This window comes from Camponotus floridanus, unplaced genomic scaffold, assembly GCF_003227725.1.
Source record: "Camponotus floridanus strain SB8 unplaced genomic scaffold, Cflo_v7.5 scaffold121, whole genome shotgun sequence".
Taxonomy (NCBI): Eukaryota; Metazoa; Arthropoda; class Insecta; order Hymenoptera; family Formicidae; genus Camponotus; species Camponotus floridanus.
Genome location: NW_020229239.1, coordinates 119,628 through 138,777, shown reverse-complemented (window position 1 = coordinate 138,777; position 19,150 = coordinate 119,628). Strand labels below are relative to the sequence as shown.

Sequence of the window (19,150 nt, the reverse complement as noted above, 5' to 3'; positions counted from 1 at the left end):
CGCGGTGGAAGGTCGCGAGATAGAACCGAACGACGCATAAATTTTACATAGTGGCGCAGTATAACATACACACATATTCACAGACACACACACAATATATTCACGCGAGAATTTCGTGAATCTAGCGACAGTTCTGTCACGTGGTAGTGGAGTTAATCTCAGTAATTGAATAAATATGTGGAAGACGATTACGCGAAGCTCGAGACGCGCTTTAACGAGCCACCGTCTAAATCATCATGCTCGATTTACTGCAAATTTAATCTAGAGTTAATCGGTATTTAATTTAAATATACTCGTTCCGCGTAACTAACACATTTACGTTTCTCATCAGTCGTGCCAGTCGCTCGATCTATCTTCACGTTAATTTGCAATACTCTTCCGTCTGCGATTTAATAAAATTTAGTGGCGTATGAAAATTTTAATAATCTGCCCTCCAAAAGACGCGACTATGATTTCGAAAATACTTCAATGTTTAACAGTTTATCACAGTTTATTGCATTTTTAACATTTCAAACATTTCAAACGAAGGTCGTCTTCTTATCATACAAATCCATGTGACAAATCCATAAAAACACACGCATACATGAAAACAAAAGCATAATCAAGGTTTTGATTAAAGAAATGGAACTGGGGAATACTATGCATTATTGCATTAAAAAGTAATTATCGGTTTTATTTTTTCTTGAATCTAGCTTTTTTTGCCGCTACTACGGCATTGGGCAACTTTGGATTAGACTGATTTTTATGTTTCTTGCTTTCTACATGTTGAGCAAACGTAGTCTCCGAATTCAATGATAGGTTGCACGGTGCACAGTAATATTGACCTGCAAAACAAAAAAAGAATCCATTGTTGCTAATATTTTATTAATCGTGCAACTAAACTTTCTTTTGTCGAATTTTTTCTATATATTATATGTATATATTTCCTTACCCGATGGTGTCCGATAAATAGAATAATCTATAGATTCCGAGACGTTGGACACGTTTTCGTTTTCAACTGAAATTGGAATAAGAAGCTTCAACAAATTATCGCGCAATATATATGTATCTCGTTCACGGATATTACCGGTTTCAGGCACAGCGAGTCCATTGAGCCTTAACATCCTTAAATGTCGGGCTCCGCGTTTGTGCGTCTCTAGTTGATCCTGACGGTTGGCCGAAACTCCACACAAATCGCAACGCAACGGTGTGAGATACGATGATGCTGCAAAGATGGATGCAGCCGCTGGACTTGGCGTCGCGGCGGTTTCTGTCACCACTGGCGGTGCCGCGGCCGGTGCGGGCGTGTCCGCCTGGAAAGCTATTCCAATTCCGAAGCGACCCGTCGAATCCACCTGATTGTATTGATTTTGATTCTGCGACTTTTTCGAGGGCCTATGAAACACAACATCTTATTATTGTCATTATGAAATCGCATTCTCACTCTACAGTATCAACGTGCGCGCTATACAGTGTGTGAAATTGATATTATTAAATCAAATTTCTTATTGTATATATATACATATATATACACACACACACACACATACACACACGCACTCACTCACACACCTACATATATATATATATATATATATATATATATATATATATAAATTATTAATGTAACAATTAATTTAGAAACATGGTGCATATGCACCTACATACCTTGCACGTGGCCCACCGTTTGCTGCTCTAATATGCTTTTTGCCCGCGTAGTGTTGCGTGGCGTCTGTTTGCGAAGTGAACCACGTTTTGCATATCTAGCAATGCAGATCGTATGCGAGGTACATATTAATTTATGTATGTATAAATACATAATTTTAGGCAAAACACATTTTGGAGGCCTCTTACATCACAGTAGTTTTGCCAGTCGTTATTGGTCGTACTGCTCACTTGGCCATCTTCCGTTTTCTGTTTTTTAACGCTCTGATTGAGAAACATGGATACTTTTTTCTGATGCGGCTTGCCGTCATAGTGCAATTTCGCTTGCAACGTGGAGTTCATCTGCAAAGTACGATTTGCTTCGTCGATACACGATACTCAATTTTTTCAATGTGAAAGATCTATACATCGCGAACTTATTGTTGGAATTTAAACTAAATTTAAATGGAAAGATTCATTTTAATTATCCAATTATGATTACAACCGAGCCTTACGACTGCATTGCACAGATCACATTTGAGCGGTTTCATCAGTCCCGACAATTCCCTCTGCGCACTCGCCACTTTTTCTGTGAGAAATCAATGCAAAAGAGTTAATATTCGCTTAAATATTTATATAGTACAATATATATATATATATATATATATATATATATATATAATAACTCGTTATTTTCTCCATTTTTAAATTTACATCATACAACATAGTCGGATATATTTTCAAAACGCACTACTGCCTTTAGTTACCTGCATCCTGTGCGGGATCGATAAACTCGTTCTTGCGTTTGTAAAAATTCTTGCTCTTGTTTTTCCCAATAGCTGGTGTCGCCACGGGGGAGACCGTTGTCGCGGCTGATGCACCCTTATAGGTCGGATCGTACCATTGGGCGTAAATGTCCGAGGTATCGTTGTCGGTGGGTATCCACCATGGGGTTGGGGTTGACGTCTGTCCGGGAGTTTGCGGTTGCATCGTCGGATGCAGCATGTACGGACTCGATGGCACAGGGAGTACATTCGGGAACGTACCAAGGGTCGAAGGAACCCCGTCGTTGCCGGTCGCTATCGGTGCTGTTGCAGCGGTCATCACGTTCTCGCTCGTCGTTCGTTGCTGTTGCGTCGTTGTCGAGTGCCCATTGTTGTTGTCCAAGGGTTTATTCAAACAAGAAGAAGGCTGTGGCGGTGGCGGGGGAGGCGGCGGTGGCGGCGGTGGCGGTGGCGGTGGCAGAAAACATTCGAATCCTATTGCGAGAAAGTTGAAATAAACGGAAGTTTTCTGGAGGATCATCTGAGTCTCGAGGCAAGAAAAATGGGCTCTTCATCCCGGAACAGTAGCACATTTTTCTCGCTTAAAAAAAGGAAAAAGGCTAGCCATTTTTGAAAATCGTATCCCGCTGTTTAGTGCGACAATTTTTCAAACTTTTCATAAAACAGTTCTCAAATTTACGACACGTAAAAAGTTCTCAAATTTACGACACGTAAAATAATTATGTAGCGGTCCACGTTTTGTATTATTTGCTGCTATTTAAATTTATTTCCGCCATTATTTAGCCTCTAACAGTAAAATAAGCGAATAAAGAGAGTTGTTTAACTTTGATCGAGTGCATCCGAACAGTGAGTTTATTAGTGCATCCGGATTATAATATATTCAACAACAAACCGGTGCTCAATCTGCCAAAATTTCGAGAAATTTACGATCGCGTTAATTACCACGGCGAGCAAATTGCTTCCGGTTTTGCGGAAAAATGTAAAAGTGACTGAGGAAACAAGCGATGGCTTTGCATGGCGATTAAGACGAGATGCTTTATCGCGCGTTTATAATTTACGAGGGAATTGTATTTAATTGCCCGCAATACATTCACGTAGTGTTAATTCGCGATCGGCTAAGTACAAAAGCAACACGACGTTACATTCTTTAAAGTTTTCACCGATAATACGTCCCGAGCGTCCAGACAACTGTATATATTTAGCTTATCACACGTTTACGTCATAGTTATAGCATAATTTATTTGAACGCTTGTTAAATGCTTGATGACTTGAATATTATTTGCAAACTAATGTACATAACAGATACATATTTTATAGCACAGCTTCTATATAAATATGAATATTGTACGATGACAGACAAAAAAGACTCCAAGTCGCATTTTTTTTTCATTTTTGGAATATTCTGATATAAGCAAATTAATATTTATTATCATTTATATTATTTTAATCTAAATGATATGATTAATATTTATTATTATTTATATTATTTATCTTATTATTTATCTTATTTATCTTATTATCTTTTTTATTATCACTTTATTATCATTATTTATTATCATTTATACTTAGAATTATATAATATATTTTACAATTATTGAGCATGATTTTTTGCTGACTCTGTTACTTAAACGTCATTATATTATACTTTAATTTTAATTATAATTTAAATATATACGCCTATACATATTTTGTATATCCATATTTAAGTATTTTATCACACATATAAACTTGAAATTTTATATTAATTTATTTTTATCTTGAAATTTGGATATCTGGATTTTTTAAACATGCCTTGGATTAATTGATAAACTTCTGCTATGAATCGACGTAAAGCGTTAGTAAATATTGTGATTATGCTTAATAAAACCTTGACCGAAACCGGAAATCATATTACAGGTCAAATCTATATAAATGTATATAATGTGTTACGCGTTCGCATATCGCGTGATCTACGTGCGCTCCTGCGAGTACGATGCTCACAATTTACTCGTCAATGCATACACGCTAATCATCTAATCGTCCGGCGGATCACGATGGCAGTTTCATAGCGAGTACTATCCAACTGATGGCGGATTAAATCCGCACCACGCTTGTCGATCTCCCGACTTGCACATCTGGTAGACCGACAAGATATTCCACGAATAATCTCGTCACGGCCGGGAGCCGATTTTTTTTTACTTCGTTTTATTCGTGACACCGACGTTTTTGTGCTCCGCTGTGTCGCACACACAGGCGCACGCTATTGCGAAGCGACGGAACGAATCGAGGGGGAGAGAAGGGTTCGTTCCGGAGCCGACCAACTCACCCGGTACTTCTGGATTCTCTATGATCTTGGCGCTGGACATCTCCTCCGCGAAATTTTATGTTCGAGCGATAACTATCTCCGTCCGGCCAGAGGCTTGACGGGCTCGCGGCGCGGTTCACGATGACACTGTGACTCCGTCGCGCTCGAGCAAGTCAGCTGTCGGCGCGTCGTCGTCTCGCACTCACTGACACTGCCCCGCGTCACCGTTTTGCAACGGCACGTAACGTCGCACCGTGACTCGCGCACGTCGGCATCGACTGTCACTTGTCGGAGCGAAAAAGTTGTGAGGTTAATTTCAGCTACCTTTGACATAAACCGACGACATTACGCGGCGCGTGATATTGACCTGCGGCGTAAGATGGCCGCGCGCACTACGCTCGCCGACGTTCTCGCACACCGCACGGAATTGTCACGTGCGACGATAGAAAGGACTCGCTCGTTCGGACAGTCGATGGGGACTCCGCGACCATGGAAGACAAGGACGAGCTGTTTCAGTGCCTCGAGGAGAAAATCGCCAATGGCCGCAAAATGATCGAGCGATTAAAGCTCGAGGATAAGATTGACGGGATTGAGAAACTGATACGAAAGATTCAACAAGAGATAAAGTTTCTAGAGAAAGTAAGATACGTATATTTTTGTCGATTTTGCTAAAAATTAAGTAGCGTTAAATCGCTGACTAAATTGTCTATATATCTTATTATCAATGTTAAATATGTTGCTCTCTTTTTTTAATTTACTTTTTGTAAAGCTTGTATACATACATTATTTATTTTAAATGCAGACAATGGACAAATGTATTTAAGATAATAGTAAAATCTGTTGTAATATATAGACATAGATAAAAAGCCAGAAGCTATGCTGATGGAATAGAATCAGTACAAATTTATCCAGCAGATTAATAATTAATAATAATTTTATCTTCTCTTTGGAAAGGTGCATTGTGCAGGGAACTTGAAGAAGAAACACTTACAGAGCACAAATCTGATTCACCTTAACGCTATAGTGACTAGATTATTCTGCGCTAAGGATCTCATCAGTGTGATGAGACCTTTTAAATATCAAAAGTCACGTCTGGAAGTTGATATAGTATGTAATAATGGTGCTTCATGGATAAAAGTCATAGCGAGAAATGCTAGAGCGTTAACTTTGATATCCCTTGGTAAAGGAGAATATGGGCAGAAATCTGTTCTAGATCAAGCTAATTCGTATCTTATGTCTAGCAAATATCATCTATATCGCTACAAGCCACCAGATGTGATATTCCACTTTGCTTATGGCATAGAGATTCCTCTAGCTTTACGTTTGGAACAAATGGGCATTATAGTTGAAGGAGATAGAATAGATGTGGATAATGAGAATTTAAACAGTCAGTATAATATATGATAAATATCCAAAGAAAGTCAGTTATATATAGTGTATGAAAATAATTTGACTAATATATATTTATTCTTTAGAGGTAGAACACGATAAACTGGAGTTGCTAAAAGATTCTGTGAATGATTCCGAACAGGACTTGGATTTACATTCGTTAAATACATCTGCACTCTCAACTGAGATTAAACTCCTAAATCTAGATGTATCGACGCTATTGGCTTATGTTACAAATATGTCTAATGGATGTAATAATTATATTTATCGTGAACCACTGCTTACGCAACAATCTGAGATGGAAAGAAAACGTCCCATAAAACCAATCCTGGAAAATTTGTTTCATGAGAAGGAACTCATAATTTGTCAGACAGCATACAGTAATTTTATGAATATCATCGATGTCATTGGTGGTCCAAAAGAGACGCTGCGGGCTCACGAATTGTTAAAAAAAGTTCGAATTGTTGATGATATAACTACTGGTCGAGTTATGCAACTGCGTTTAGGCGGCAAAATTAAAGATCGATCGCGATTGGTTTTCGCAACGGGCGAAAATATGAAAAGTATCACTGTTTCTGCCAATGAAGGATTTGTAAGAGCGGCACGTATGCAGGTAAACATATGCATCATATAGGAATAATCTTTTTGTCTATTTTTTTACAAGTTTATACTATATTAACCACATTATATGCTTTTCCAGGGCATTGAGTGTACAGTTTTTTTACATGAACCAAGATCTTTATCAGAAATGAAAGAAAGTAATGCAGTAAAAACAGAACCATCTTGATATTACTTAATATTTAGGCAATTACAAAGAAAGTATATGCTACAAATATATTTTTATTGCTAATTTATTATATTACTTTATACGAAACAATATTTGATATTATCTCTTTGAGATATTCTACTATATTTCATTAATTATATGAATATTGAATTGGTTAAATTTTTTGCATCTCTAAATTTTCTTCAAATTCTGTAAAATACAAAGTAGTTGTTATATAAAGTGATATGAAATTAAGTTATTTAAAAAAATTATATATATTCAACAATACCATTAATAAATTTGTTGAAATGAGGATTCCTTTCTTTGGCTATCTGTATGTATTCTTTACTCTTCTCCTTGTTTCCAAGATTTATATAACACTTAGCACTATTCAAAAGAGCTTTTAAATTTGAATTATTCACTTTTAACGCCCATTCGCAATCGTGCAAGGCTTTTTCGAATAATCCGAGACGTATATACGATAACGCGCGATTATTCCACAGTACAGACGAATCTTTACGTTGTTCTAAAGCTTTACTAAAATAAGTCACAGCCTTTTCGTAATCCCCTTCTTTGAATGCACCGTTTGCAATTCTCTTTAATGTTTCTGCTCGTTCATTTCTAATTTTGCGATCTTCAGTCCGTTTTTTAGCGTCATCTTCTATGCTCTTTATAAACGTTTCTACATAAATTATAAAACATTTCTCTTTATATGTAAATTGAATATCGATTTATAATTGCATTTGTTTAATGATAGTACTGTAATATTCAAACTTACCTCGCGACATTTTGTTTGAATCATTGGAGGAATTATCTTCTTTTGAAGAATGTTTATTAATTATTGATCGGTTAGTTTTAATTTTTATCTCTCCATCTTCATAAATTTCCTTTTGAATATTTTTTTCTAAAATTTCATCGGCTAACATTTTTCCATATTCTTGCTCCTTTGGATCAGAAGATGCTAACTTCTTAACTATTTTTTCTTGAATATGGATATTATTGAATAAGGAATATTATTGAAAAATATAAATTTGTGACACGCAGTCACCTGAACACCTACCTACTTCGGTAACACGATGCATGAAATTTTGAAACTCTTCCTCAGTTACATTTTTATCAGAACTTAAATTATTAATAATATGACTTGTCTCTTCTATTTTATCATAATTTATTTCATTCTTTGTATTCACATCCATTTCTTTTTATATAAAAATTGTATAAACAATGAGGAAAGCTGGCAAATGCACTATATAGGAAGAAATATCAAGTAATTTGTTTCTATAGAAACATAACAATGTTGTCATAGTTATGATTTGTTGTGCTACATATGTATCTATTATATATTTATACTAACCAGTATTAATTAATTAAATTATTGCAAGTGTTGGTAGATTATTATTTAAACAGGATTTGGATTGTAAAACAAATTTTACCTTGTATAATTTTATTATGAAAAGTTACGATATAACAAAACATTGAAGAAAATAACAGCAATTGAGAGCAATATCATATAAATAATCAAAGTCATATCATTGTCATGTAAATGTTAAATATATGACAACACGTAATATATAAATGAAACTTTTATATAATTCTTTTCCAGTTTATGAAATTTTGCATTAACTGTTTGGACCTTTTCTGGCAGAATATTCTGGGTAAGGAGGTGGAGCTTTTAATGTATAGTATAATATCTGTGGAAAGAACTGTTGTGTGGGCGTTTTACTGTTTTCCGAATTCTCATTGTCATTATCGTCAACCTCAAGAGGATCCATATCCACATCTTCCTCCATATCCGAAGATATGTCGATTTCATCCTTTATATAAATTGTGTTCATACTGTGATCTTCATTGGAACTCTTCTTAATTTTCCTTCTGTCTAAAGGGTCATTTTGTTTACTGTCTACTACAGGAACAGGTGATTTTCCTGTCGCTGTAATCTCTATTTCGTCCATGATACAACGTAATTTCTTGAACGGTAGCGATTTATCAATCGTGGATAACACATGCGGCCAATTGATTACAGAATCCGAGGGTTCTTTTCTTTTTTGTAATGTAGGTATATTTGGTAATCCCTTACTTGTACTCGGCATATCATTAATGTCTATGATGCTGATACCAGAATTGCTGTTCTCCAGTCGTTGATATAGCTCATTTATACTGATCTCTTCCTTTTTCTTTGTCGTATCATGAGGAACTTTAATCGCTGTCTTGTGAGGATTTATTTTCGGAATAAGCTTTGGCTGTACGGGTACTTTACTCTGCGTTTTTGTGTTTATGTCCTGTTCAGAACTGTTATTTTTGCTGGGCGAGCTTCTAGTTTCCTCCAACTTTAATCGTGACACCGTGGCAGTTTTTTTCCATATATCGCAGTGCTCCTTCACAGTGTTGTTGGCATCTTCTCCGGATAGTACTGACAATGGGATATGCCGCAATCCGGTAACTTCCAGAGTTTCGGCGAGCTTGAGCAGTCTTCTAACCTCGCTCTGAACTACCTGTATCTCGCCGCAGTACATGAAGTTTACGAGAGTCTTGAGGTCGTCGGCCTCGACGTCGTGCAGGACGATCATCGGATGCGGATGATCGTTGGCCATGATTAATCGGTGGAAGAACGAACTGGAATTAGCTAATACCATCTTGTGACATTTCAGGATCGTGTTGTCTTTACATACCAGCGAAAGGTCGACGAACTGTTGTTTTTCGTAACATGTGTCAAGGGAAACCACCATATGTGAGGGAAAGCTCTGCCATTTGAAACTCAATACGGAATCCTCCTTCATAGCGACGCTTTTAAGTCAGTTTACGTCAATTTTACAACCAAGCAACGCGAGACTCACTTTGCGGCGTTTCTGACAACAGCATTCGCCATGACACACACGTGCCGCTGTTGTCGTTCTATACAAGCTACTTCCTTGTCAACGTATATAGGTGGATTCCGTAAAGCACATAATATATATACATTTAAAATGTCGCTATTTATAAATGACATCAGTACATCCTCTAAACCCTACAATTTGCATATAAAATCTTCCATTCTCTTACAATTAATTTTAATGTTTATTGTTTTTCGCACACGAGACTATAAATCGAATCGAGGGTGCATTTTCAAGGATCGTTTAGCATTTCGCGGATATTAGAAAGCGAATGTATAATGCATCGAATTAGAAAGTTAAACGATGTAGACGGAATTTGGAGTCGCGAATCCGCGCGATACTTTTGCGATTTCGAAATTGCCGCGCAGCGCCGCGGCGCGGCGTGTTTTGATATCTCGAGCGCTGCAGTCGCGAAGCCACGGAACGAACAGTCGACCGGCAACGGCGGCGACGGCGGCGGCGACGACGGCGACTCCTCGGAGCAATTGGCTTCAATAATTGCAAATGGTCGTTTAATAACAGATGATTGAACGCGTTCCGCGGCGCGCGGCGTAGCATTTATCTGTCAAAAGCGGTGGCGGCCGGCCGACGAACGGTGATGCGCCGCCGGCTGACGCGCGTCCGTTGAGCTTGGAACCGGCGTGGCGTAAGACTCGAGAAGCGCGACTCCGTTTTCCCGACGAGGCGACGGGGCGACAACGACGGCAACGACGACGCGGCGGCGGCAAGTGCGCGACAGAGAGAGCGATAGAGAGAGCGTGACGCGAGTGAGCGTAGCGGGCGACCTTTGAATAACCGCGTTTGTTATTATGTGATCGGCGAGCCCCGAGATAACTACGCAAGGAAAACAGGAAGAAAGTCGAGGAAAAATGCAGACCACGCGGACCAACGTTTTCCGCTATCTCATCGTGGCGATTCTTGTTGTTCTGTCTGCGCTCGACCGTGCAGGTGAGTACACGCATAAGCGCGAATAATATTCATTTTCGTTAAATATCCCCGCATAAAATTGCGAGAGACTCTGTCGAGCCTCTCTGTTGTCTCGTTGGTAAATTGAAGCGAAATTAGCTCGTCCGTGCAATCCACGGCAGTCACCCCAACTTAGTCACAATAATCTTCTTCCGCTCTTTCTTTCTCTTTCTCTCTGCTTCTCTCTCCCGTCGTTCTTTCTCTGTCTCTCCCTCCTTCTTTCTCTCGGTCTCCCCTTGTCCCTTTCATCTCCCCGTTTCTACGGTTCATCTCTGTCTTTCTCCGATTCGAGAAACGAGAGAGCACCCTCCGCGCTATTACGCGGAATCGAGATCGACACGTGACGCATTTCTCTTTCCGGTAATTTCACATATAGCGTCGGGAATGTACTTTTTGCTACGCGAAAAATTTCCACGGAAATACACTTCTGGTAATTTTCCTCGAAGTTATTTGAAATACGTCTTACGTATATATTAGTATATATTAATATATGTAGTTTTTGCATTTTTTTTCAAGGAATTACAGGAAATACATGTAGCGATAATTTAGCGATATCGCGCTTTATAATAATTGCATGTGATATGATAGAAGAGCAAATGTACATATATAATTGGCGCCAAGGTTGACAAAGTCAAACTAAAAATACGAGTTACTCTGAAAAACTTCGATATCGATGGAAATTTCGTTTGAGTAGCGACAGTCGCTATTGACATAATGTCCGTTGAATTTCAAGATAAAATATCTCGAAGCAAAATAGATAAATATTAATATATAAATTATATATAAATAATAACATATAAATAGAGAAATATGTATATATTGTATTATAATGTTTTTGTAATTAAATATCCATTAAATGCATACATTTTCATATCAATTTTTTAAAATAATCAACTAAATAACTATTGCATCATGCTTAGAACTAACTTATACACATATCAATTAAGAATTTCTTGCGTCTTTACATTTCAGTCGCATTGCGAAATTAAAATTAATTTGAAACGCTTCGTTGCAAAAGCGTATTTTCCCGAATAACTTTGTTTAAATGACTTTTAATGACGTTTAATGACGTTTAAATACAAGTAATATTTTCTCTTTAAAAAGACGAATTGTGTTCTTTTATCTTGTGTTGCGTTGTCGATCCATCGATCTGATATACCTTTTGCTCGCATGACATAATCGTTAATAGCTTCGGGGTAGAAATCGACATCGTGATGCATAAGTTCATTATGAAATATCGAATTATATTTATTTCTGCTTAATTATGTTTACGAGCTGGATATTTTTATCTTATATATATATATATATATATATATATATATATATATATATATATTATTGCATGCATTTCTCTTTCCATGTTGTCAGTTTTGATATTTGATACTTTGATACATGATAGTTTCTGTAAGATAAATTAATTAATCTTTTATGGTTGTTTTGTTTTATTTCACTCTCTATTTTGTGTTGACACTTTATAACAAAAAAATATTTCTAATAGAGATGAGATTACATTTTAAATATACGCATTTCAATTAAGAATACACACACACATACATATACATACATATATTTATACGCATACTGATATAATATATACATTTTGCACTATTCAATACACATCAATGCTATGATGTATCAAAGAAAATTTGTTCTTCATCTTAAAAAATTGTTCTTTTATAAATGTTTTTTCGAAAACAATAAGGATGGATGTCGTAGATGGTTTTATAATGCCGATCATCTTGTTTTATTCGCTTTTATTAATTGGATATTTGTGTCGATTGAATCATCATCGAAAGCGACGCTCTTGCACACGTTTTTTACACGTTGCAGCGCGAAACTCCTTCTATTAATTTAAATAACCGGAAGATTATATAAGTATATACGTAAAGAATTCATCGAAAAGAAAACTGGCATAACGGTATTCGCGAGTGTGCAAACATCGGTTCGTATATTTCGCAGCATATTTTAAAGTGCCTTCAGTAGGCGAAGAAATGCGCGACTTCCCTCGCCCACCTTGCACTCTTATATACATTGGTTTATTTAAATTGCACGTACCACACGTGGCCCATTCCTTACGCATTTGTACGGAATAATAAAAAAATATACAAAGTATTAATAACGCGAAATATAATCATCGGTTAAAAATAAATTTACTTAATAATATCGGTCGATGCAGAGCGTCTTTCGCATTTTTTCCTGTATTTCTTCTTCAATTAATTTTCTTAAGAAAATATGCATATGTAAAATATGTCCTGATATTTTAAATTCAAAAGTCAAAATTTTTGTCTTACGCGAGTGTACATGTACTACTGTATTTGCGTGTATGGCTTATGCATAATAAACGAGATAAGTATATAGTGGAGTATTGTATTACGCTTGCACACATGAAATCTTTTGGCGAACTCGCGTTTACGTGGCGAAATTCGGTCCGGCGAAATTGGATAGTTGAAATTGAGCGAAAACACGCGAGGAATATTTCTTTTCGAGAGTTTGAAAGTCTTATCGTCATAACGCGTTACTTTAAGAATCCGCGCGCCAAGGCATTGGGTCTTTATTTTGTATTTTTTTAATTATTTTTTACTGTATCAGCGACAATGAATTATTTATCTAGAAATGTCAAATGATAATAATAAAATGTCAAATGATAATAATAACAATAAACTGATATGATTTTATATCTTCCATTTTATTCGAAATATACATTTAAGATATTGATTGTATTGATATTGATTGTATTGATATTATTGTTATCAATACATTGTTCAATATAATAATTCAAAATAACTATCGTTCAAATTGTATAAAAATAGGCATTAAATATTATATACATAATCATAATCACTTTATTGTTATATTAATTATATTTTTCTTAATATTAGTATTTGTAATTTTTTTATTTACTTTGGGAATTCCGATTCTGATATATGGACTAATTGTAAGATTTTATAGTAAATTATTTTGTACGCAAATAATCTAGAGTCTTGATTTTAGAGTCTTGATTTTAGAGTTTTGATTTTAAACGATTATTTGTTCATAATGATTACAATTATTCATTTTTTGTTTTGATATCGTTTTAAATCCGATTTTATTTTAGAGAAAAGAGAATGGAGTTAAATAATTCTCATACATAAATATATCTGTGTTTATATATTATTCTTAACTCGCGGTAAAGAGTAATATCTTTTCGAACGGAAACTTCCGATTCTGGAGTAGTTTAACAAAGATTCGCCGTTGTGATATTTCCTGAACAGACTCTTTGTGCTCACGCAGTCCGATTTTACGACGTTATCGCGAAAAAACGTTCGTTTCTCCCTCCTATTGTATTGATGACGCGATTCTACAGAATAATAAACGAATCGAAACCGAATACGATACTTTGAACCTCCGGAATTGTCAAAACTTGACATCGATGACAGAAATTTCGATCTGAATTATGCAGTTATATCTAGCGTGTTTTGTGATTGATTGATGTAAAATCTGATAGCATTGTAAAATCATATTTATAATGTGAATAGTATTTATAATGTAATATTAAATTATTCGCGATGATAAAAATATTGACATAATGATTAAAAATTTTTTTTAATGTATTTTACGACGGACATATTTATACGGGTAACAGTAACAATGTTTATTTCCGCATATTTCCTTGTCAATATTTCAACGAAGCAAATCATGTCGGGAATGATGTTATAGAATTAATGCCACACCAGTCATCTTAAATCAAAAACAGGTCCCTTAATACGCTTGATTCTCAGCCTCAGTTAACCTCCGTGTATACTGTTGATAAAACGAATTCGTCTCAATTAACTGATTCAGCCAATCATGTATCACGCGGGCTCGATAGAGTAGTATGAAAATGTCATTCATCTTCGTGCTTCTTTGTGTCTTCTGGATTAGATAACGAAACAGTTGGTCGGCGATAAGAAATAAGAAACGTGATACGTTTGATTAATTCTAGCATGATGCATGCAATCATTGATGTATGTTTGGATGTATGTTGTATTGCTTAGTAATTGTTCGCTTTATCTTCTTACGAAGTTTAATTTAAACAAAGCTTTTGTATGACACACATTTCATGAAACCTGTATATACTGAATGCAAGATTTTTTAATAATATTTTTATGAAATGATGTGTTTAATGTTTTCTTGGAATAGTTAATCTCTTACAAGAATAGGGTGTGCAATAACCAGAATATGATTCAAATTTTCTCTTTCTGTTGTGTTTATCAAATTGTTCCTTTAATTGTTCCTTATATTATTATTTATTATTATTTTATAAATAATAATATAGGATAATGTAGGGTAATATAATAATAATATAGGACTAAAAAATCAAGTTACCTTAAAAAAATTGCAATTATAATTTTAAAATTGTCTTATGCTTATAATTATCTGAATATGATTTGTGATTAATTTAATAACATCATTCTAGTATCATATAACATATTTAATAGCATCATATAATAAACAACATATAATAAACAAGGCGGATTTCTTTTTGTTCCGTAACAGCTAGTTGTAACAAGTGCTTCATATTAAATAAATTAAGGCATTAATCAGTTCACTAGTACACCCGAAATCAATGTTTTGTGCCAAAACTGGTGAGAGTAAATAAATTCATATTTTACATGAAAATTTATCTATATGGGGTTTTTTGCGTCGCTGGTGATGAATCAAGAGTCGAAATTTCAAAATTCAACACTCGGCAGGTTTTTTGGTAGCAGATAACGGATTAGTTTAAAACATTCAAACTTGAACATATCGAATTTGAATCTTCTCTAATGGAATAACAAATATAATAATAGAATAACAAAATTAATTCACCATACTAAATCCGCCATTTTGAATTTTAGAATTTTGATCCCAAATTTGTCATCAGCGACCCGAAAAATGTGAGTGTATCAAGTTTCATGCAAATCCATTGAAAATTGGCAAAATTATTCATAGTGGGCCATTACCAGTTGTGGCACTTTTTTTTGGACATATATGGGCCATTACCAGTGAACTAGTTAAAATGTTTGAATTGAGTTCTATATATAATTTGAACGTGATGACTCATATTATTGATTATTATTTTGTAATTTTTGATTTCACAAATCTATTTCCTGTTATTCTCTATTTCGGAAATCTATTTCCTGTTTTGAAATATGTTGCCGATATCTAATGTTTTTCTTCTTATCATTTAGATATAAATGGTACGTCTAAGAGAGTTATATTATTTATACATTCATTATACAATTATTTCATTATAATATATTTTTATAGTATATATATTTTTGAGATTCTGTAGTTTTTCATAAAATGTTAAATTGTATTGAGATGATGAGAAGAAATGTTTTAATGTTTTATTAATTCGTTTGAGATACGTACAGAGCAGTACATGAAATGAAGATCTGAATCATGAGTCTCAGTTCACATGCAAGCTGAAAGAATGCTGGCGCCGCGCTTGGGTCGCAACTCCTTCTCAGCGATTCATTCAGCTTTAATGTATTGACGGCGATTCTTTTCAGAAAGCGACGATGGAACGCATTTGAAGTCGTGCGATATATCGGCGCTGGGGAATGTGCAGTGCGGTAAGAATGAGAGATGTGTAACCATCAACAGCGAGAAGCCGCAATGCAAGTGCCAGCGAGATTTTCATTTAGTTAACGGCGATTGTATTAGAATTACATCTGCGGCAGCGAGTGTCGATGCTACCACCCTTAAGCCTGAGCATAGATCCGAGTCAGGAGGTACGTGCACGCCGAAAAACACATTGAAGCAAATTAATGCGTCGTTGAATATTCCTTTGCTCCTAAAATGTAGATCTTGTGAAAGATTTAAAGGCTTTCTCCCATTGCTAGGATGTTTTAAAATTTATTATTTTTTCAAAAATATTCTTTAGGAAGCAACATAGTTGGTTCCCCTATGGATATCTTAGCTCGCGATTAGATAATTTTGTTTAGCTTCGTCACTGTTTATTTATTGATATGATAAGGAAAATAGAAAAGCTGATACAAACTAAAAATAAATCAGCAGCAATTGGACAATATCGCTGGTGACTAAAATCTCAATCAATTAATTCAGGTAACTCCGTAGCGGCAGGTTTGCTAATACCAACCTTCCTCATAGTAGTCGGTGTACTACTGTATTTTGGTGCGAGACGATACAAATGGCTACAACGATTTCGGCAGTATCGTCACAATCGTTACGGTAATGTCCTAGTCACGAGAGACGACGACGACGACGACGATCCGCCGATAGCATAAGTAAAAAAGGAAAAGAAAACATTTTATAACGCGAACAAATGCACATATAACGTGTATAAAAGGCACTTGACCAAAACTCGCGGGAATAAACGAGAGCAATGTACGCTTCTCTTGATAATATGTACGTAGTTACGGGTGTGATGAGTTCTAGTAAACTTTGATACACGTACATATATTTGATCGACGACGCTTGTGTGTTTTACTTTTAAGAAACATTACCATGTAATTGCGTGCAAGCATCAGCGGAAAAGGTTCTACTACATAAGAGATGGAGAGTGAAATGAATTACGAGGCCAAATGCAAAGATGCACTCGCGCGAGTAATTACATTTTTATAAGCAGGATCAAACTGTCAAGTTTGTTGATTGATATAAAATTCATAATTATAATAATATATAATTATATATTTATAATTACATAATTTATATAATTATATATATATATATATATATATATATACATAATTATAATAAATTAATTATTAAATTAATTATTTGAATTAATTACAAGGTAAAGAAATATTTTTTCATGAGACTTTGACTTATTTCATTTATCGGAGATATATAAAATGTTGCTACTCGCACTAGTCGTCAAATTTTTATATGTGATGGTTGTAAAGAATATGGCATAATGGACTGCGTTTATGATAATTTTAAGCATTCACTGAGAGCATAATTTTTTACATTGATATTAAGCTGGTCAGTAAACTTTACGTAATATTAATATAGGTATATAATAATTCAGTGGTTATTCCTTTTGTGTCACTATCTTCCTTATATATGCAAAATTTTCCTAAATTTTGTGTATATTAAACATTGCGTTATTATTGTCATCATTTATAGAATACTATTATTCTTCTTTGCAGGAATATTTAGATGTAGTAATATGATTATACGCACGGGTCAATTTATTTTTTTTTAAATTCTTCTATTAAAAAAATATTTTCTTAAATTATAATTTTAATTTTTTATTTAGAAAGTATTCTTAAAATATATGATAAGTACTGAATAATTTTTGAATAGATCTTTTGCATTTTCCAGGCGACACAATTTTTCAATTAATTTTTCATATATTAATAATATTTCAGTTAATTTCTTATTTTGAATATTTTTTTCTAATTCTTTTTTTTATTTATAATAATCATGGAATGAACCAAATTTTTTTCTGAATCAAAATTTTTGTGAATCTAAATTAGTACTTACTTTTTGCTATCTAAGATAATGTAATATGAAATATTCTAATAAATTATAATGAACGTGTGAATTTGACAGAGTTACCTTTTAAACTGCAAGAAATTTGGAAGCGATTGTATTTATACCAAAAGAATCGATGCTGCACCTTTTAATCTCTTCGATGTAATAAAGTTTGTAAATACTTTTCGCTATTCACATGAATGCTAACTCTTGCCAACAATTTCTTCCTGTAATTTAATCTAATCGTGATATATAGGAAGATATTATCTGTATATCGTACGAGCCCTGACTCGTGAAAGATTAATACACAAAGTAAACTTTCGAGAGTTATATATATATATATATTGTATACGCATCCTATTCTTGTACTCTATCTCATTTTTGTACAGAATTATGCACTAGAACCTAAATCGTAGTAATTATTCAATGTATAGTGACTTTGATCAAATCATCTCGATCGAGATTTGATATTTTTATAGTTCGCAAGTACAAATCTAAGGATGACGAGTAGTACTGGCGAATTATTATTGCATTTTAGTACGGCGACAACTAACTTTTACCATATCCAAAGTATGGCTAGTACTGTCTGCTTATTTGTTATGAGGTCAATGCATTTCAATGATTTGACTGAATATCTAACTGTTACTATATATATTGCAGCCACGTTTATACAAAAAGTCATAGTAGATATTTGTTAAATATCCTGGTTTCTCGCCAGAAATCTATGTTTATAGATGTTTTTCTTTTCGTCGGAAAACTAGATATTTACAACGATTATAATTTGTGTATGCGTGGCTCTGTTAAGTTTTAAATCATGATTCTGTGATGTATTTTATGTTATTATCGACTGAATTTTTATCGTTGATCGCGAACCACTGCATTTTCTTTGGCACAATGAACGATTTAATCTTGAAGTATTTTTCTCTCATGTAAATATTACATATTGTTACTGATACCAATGTTCGATATATAATTATTTTTGCTCTATATATATTTCTCGCACATTAACAGGCAGTGTAAGTAG

At 34.6% G+C, this 19,150-nt stretch overlaps 5 protein-coding genes across 6 annotated transcripts; 2 read left to right on the top strand and 3 right to left on the bottom strand.

Annotated features, from left to right (window-relative positions):
• Positions 1 to 462: 462 nt before the first annotated feature.
• LOC105259216 (zinc finger matrin-type protein 3) lies at positions 463 to 4,899 on the bottom strand. 2 transcript variants are annotated; one of them, XM_020029984.2, is made up of 8 exons: positions 4,714 to 4,899; positions 2,391 to 2,882; positions 2,139 to 2,212; positions 1,834 to 1,986; positions 1,648 to 1,742; positions 1,067 to 1,374; positions 932 to 997; positions 466 to 824 (listed from the first exon to the last, which is right to left on the bottom strand). In XM_020029984.2, exons 1-8 carry the CDS (start codon positions 4,751 to 4,753, stop codon positions 673 to 675), a joined length of 1,380 nt encoding a protein of 459 aa, XP_019885543.2. In that variant the 5' UTR covers positions 4,754 to 4,899; the 3' UTR covers positions 466 to 672. The 2 variants fall into 2 exon arrangements, with proteins under 2 accessions (XP_019885542.2, XP_019885543.2); XM_020029983.2 differs by having other exon boundaries at positions 463 to 824; positions 932 to 1,374.
• A 249-nt stretch (positions 4,900 to 5,148) lies between these two features.
• Positions 5,149 to 6,950, top strand: LOC105259217 (UPF0415 protein C7orf25 homolog). Its single transcript, XM_011271039.2, has 4 exons — positions 5,149 to 5,331; positions 5,647 to 6,079; positions 6,168 to 6,694; positions 6,782 to 6,950. Exons 1-4 carry the CDS (start codon positions 5,182 to 5,184, stop codon positions 6,866 to 6,868), a joined length of 1,197 nt encoding a protein of 398 aa, XP_011269341.1. The 5' UTR covers positions 5,149 to 5,181; the 3' UTR covers positions 6,869 to 6,950.
• Positions 6,871 to 8,043, bottom strand: LOC105259231 (tetratricopeptide repeat protein 12). Its single transcript, XM_020029974.2, has 5 exons — positions 7,908 to 8,043; positions 7,626 to 7,829; positions 7,137 to 7,529; positions 7,036 to 7,057; positions 6,871 to 6,907 (listed from the first exon to the last, which is right to left on the bottom strand). Exons 1-5 carry the CDS (start codon positions 8,041 to 8,043, stop codon positions 6,871 to 6,873), a joined length of 792 nt encoding a protein of 263 aa, XP_019885533.2.
• Positions 8,044 to 8,422: 379 nt separating this feature from the next.
• LOC105259218 (protein abrupt) lies at positions 8,423 to 9,862 on the bottom strand. Its single transcript, XM_011271040.3, has one exon. It carries the CDS (start codon positions 9,622 to 9,624, stop codon positions 8,467 to 8,469), a length of 1,158 nt encoding a protein of 385 aa, XP_011269342.1. The 5' UTR covers positions 9,625 to 9,862; the 3' UTR covers positions 8,423 to 8,466.
• Positions 9,863 to 10,156: 294 nt separating this feature from the next.
• LOC105259219 lies at positions 10,157 to 17,304 on the top strand. The gene is made up of 3 exons (XM_011271041.3): positions 10,157 to 10,665; positions 16,197 to 16,418; positions 16,753 to 17,304. The coding sequence occupies exons 1-3, from the start codon at positions 10,587 to 10,589 to the stop codon at positions 16,932 to 16,934; spliced, it is 483 nt and encodes a 160-aa protein (XP_011269343.1). The 5' UTR covers positions 10,157 to 10,586; the 3' UTR covers positions 16,935 to 17,304.
• The last annotated feature ends 1,846 nt before the right edge of the window (positions 17,305 to 19,150 follow it).

What these genes read in the sequence shown, in the direction of transcription:
- LOC105259218 (XM_011271040.3), bottom strand. Translation starts at nt 9,624, where the DNA reads ATGAAGGAGGATTCCGTATTGAGTTTCAAATGGCAGAGCTTTCCCTCA.
- LOC105259217 (XM_011271039.2), top strand. Translation starts at nt 5,182, where the DNA reads ATGGAAGACAAGGACGAGCTGTTTCAGTGCCTCGAGGAGAAAATCGCC. An exon ending in AGATAAAGTTTCTAGAGAAA is followed by an intron (nt 5,332 to 5,646) that starts GTAAGATACGTA and finishes CTCTTTGGAAAG; the next exon opens with GTGCATTGTGCAGGGAACTT. An exon ending in GGATAATGAGAATTTAAACA is followed by an intron (nt 6,080 to 6,167) that starts GTCAGTATAATA and finishes TTTATTCTTTAG; the next exon opens with AGGTAGAACACGATAAACTG.
- LOC105259231 (XM_020029974.2), bottom strand. Translation starts at nt 8,043, where the DNA reads ATGGATGTGAATACAAAGAATGAAATAAATTATGATAAAATAGAAGAG. An exon ending in GCATCGTGTTACCGAAGTAG is followed by an intron (nt 7,830 to 7,907) that starts GTAGGTGTTCAG and finishes TCCATATTCAAG; the next exon opens with AAAAAATAGTTAAGAAGTTA. An exon ending in TTCAAACAAAATGTCGCGAG is followed by an intron (nt 7,530 to 7,625) that starts GTAAGTTTGAAT and finishes TAATTTATGTAG; the next exon opens with AAACGTTTATAAAGAGCATA.
- LOC105259216 (XM_020029983.2), bottom strand. Translation starts at nt 4,753, where the DNA reads ATGTCCAGCGCCAAGATCATAGAGAATCCAGAAGTACCGG. An exon ending in CGATCCCGCACAGGATGCAG is followed by an intron (nt 2,213 to 2,390) that starts GTAACTAAAGGC and finishes GATTTCTCACAG; the next exon opens with AAAAAGTGGCGAGTGCGCAG. An exon ending in TATTTATCGGACACCATCGG is followed by an intron (nt 825 to 931) that starts GTAAGGAAATAT and finishes TTTGTTTTGCAG; the next exon opens with GTCAATATTACTGTGCACCG.
- LOC105259219 (XM_011271041.3), top strand. Translation starts at nt 10,587, where the DNA reads ATGCAGACCACGCGGACCAACGTTTTCCGCTATCTCATCGTGGCGATT. An exon ending in GTCTGCGCTCGACCGTGCAG is followed by an intron (nt 10,666 to 16,196) that starts GTGAGTACACGC and finishes GATTCTTTTCAG; the next exon opens with AAAGCGACGATGGAACGCAT. An exon ending in GCATAGATCCGAGTCAGGAG is followed by an intron (nt 16,419 to 16,752) that starts GTACGTGCACGC and finishes CAATTAATTCAG; the next exon opens with GTAACTCCGTAGCGGCAGGT.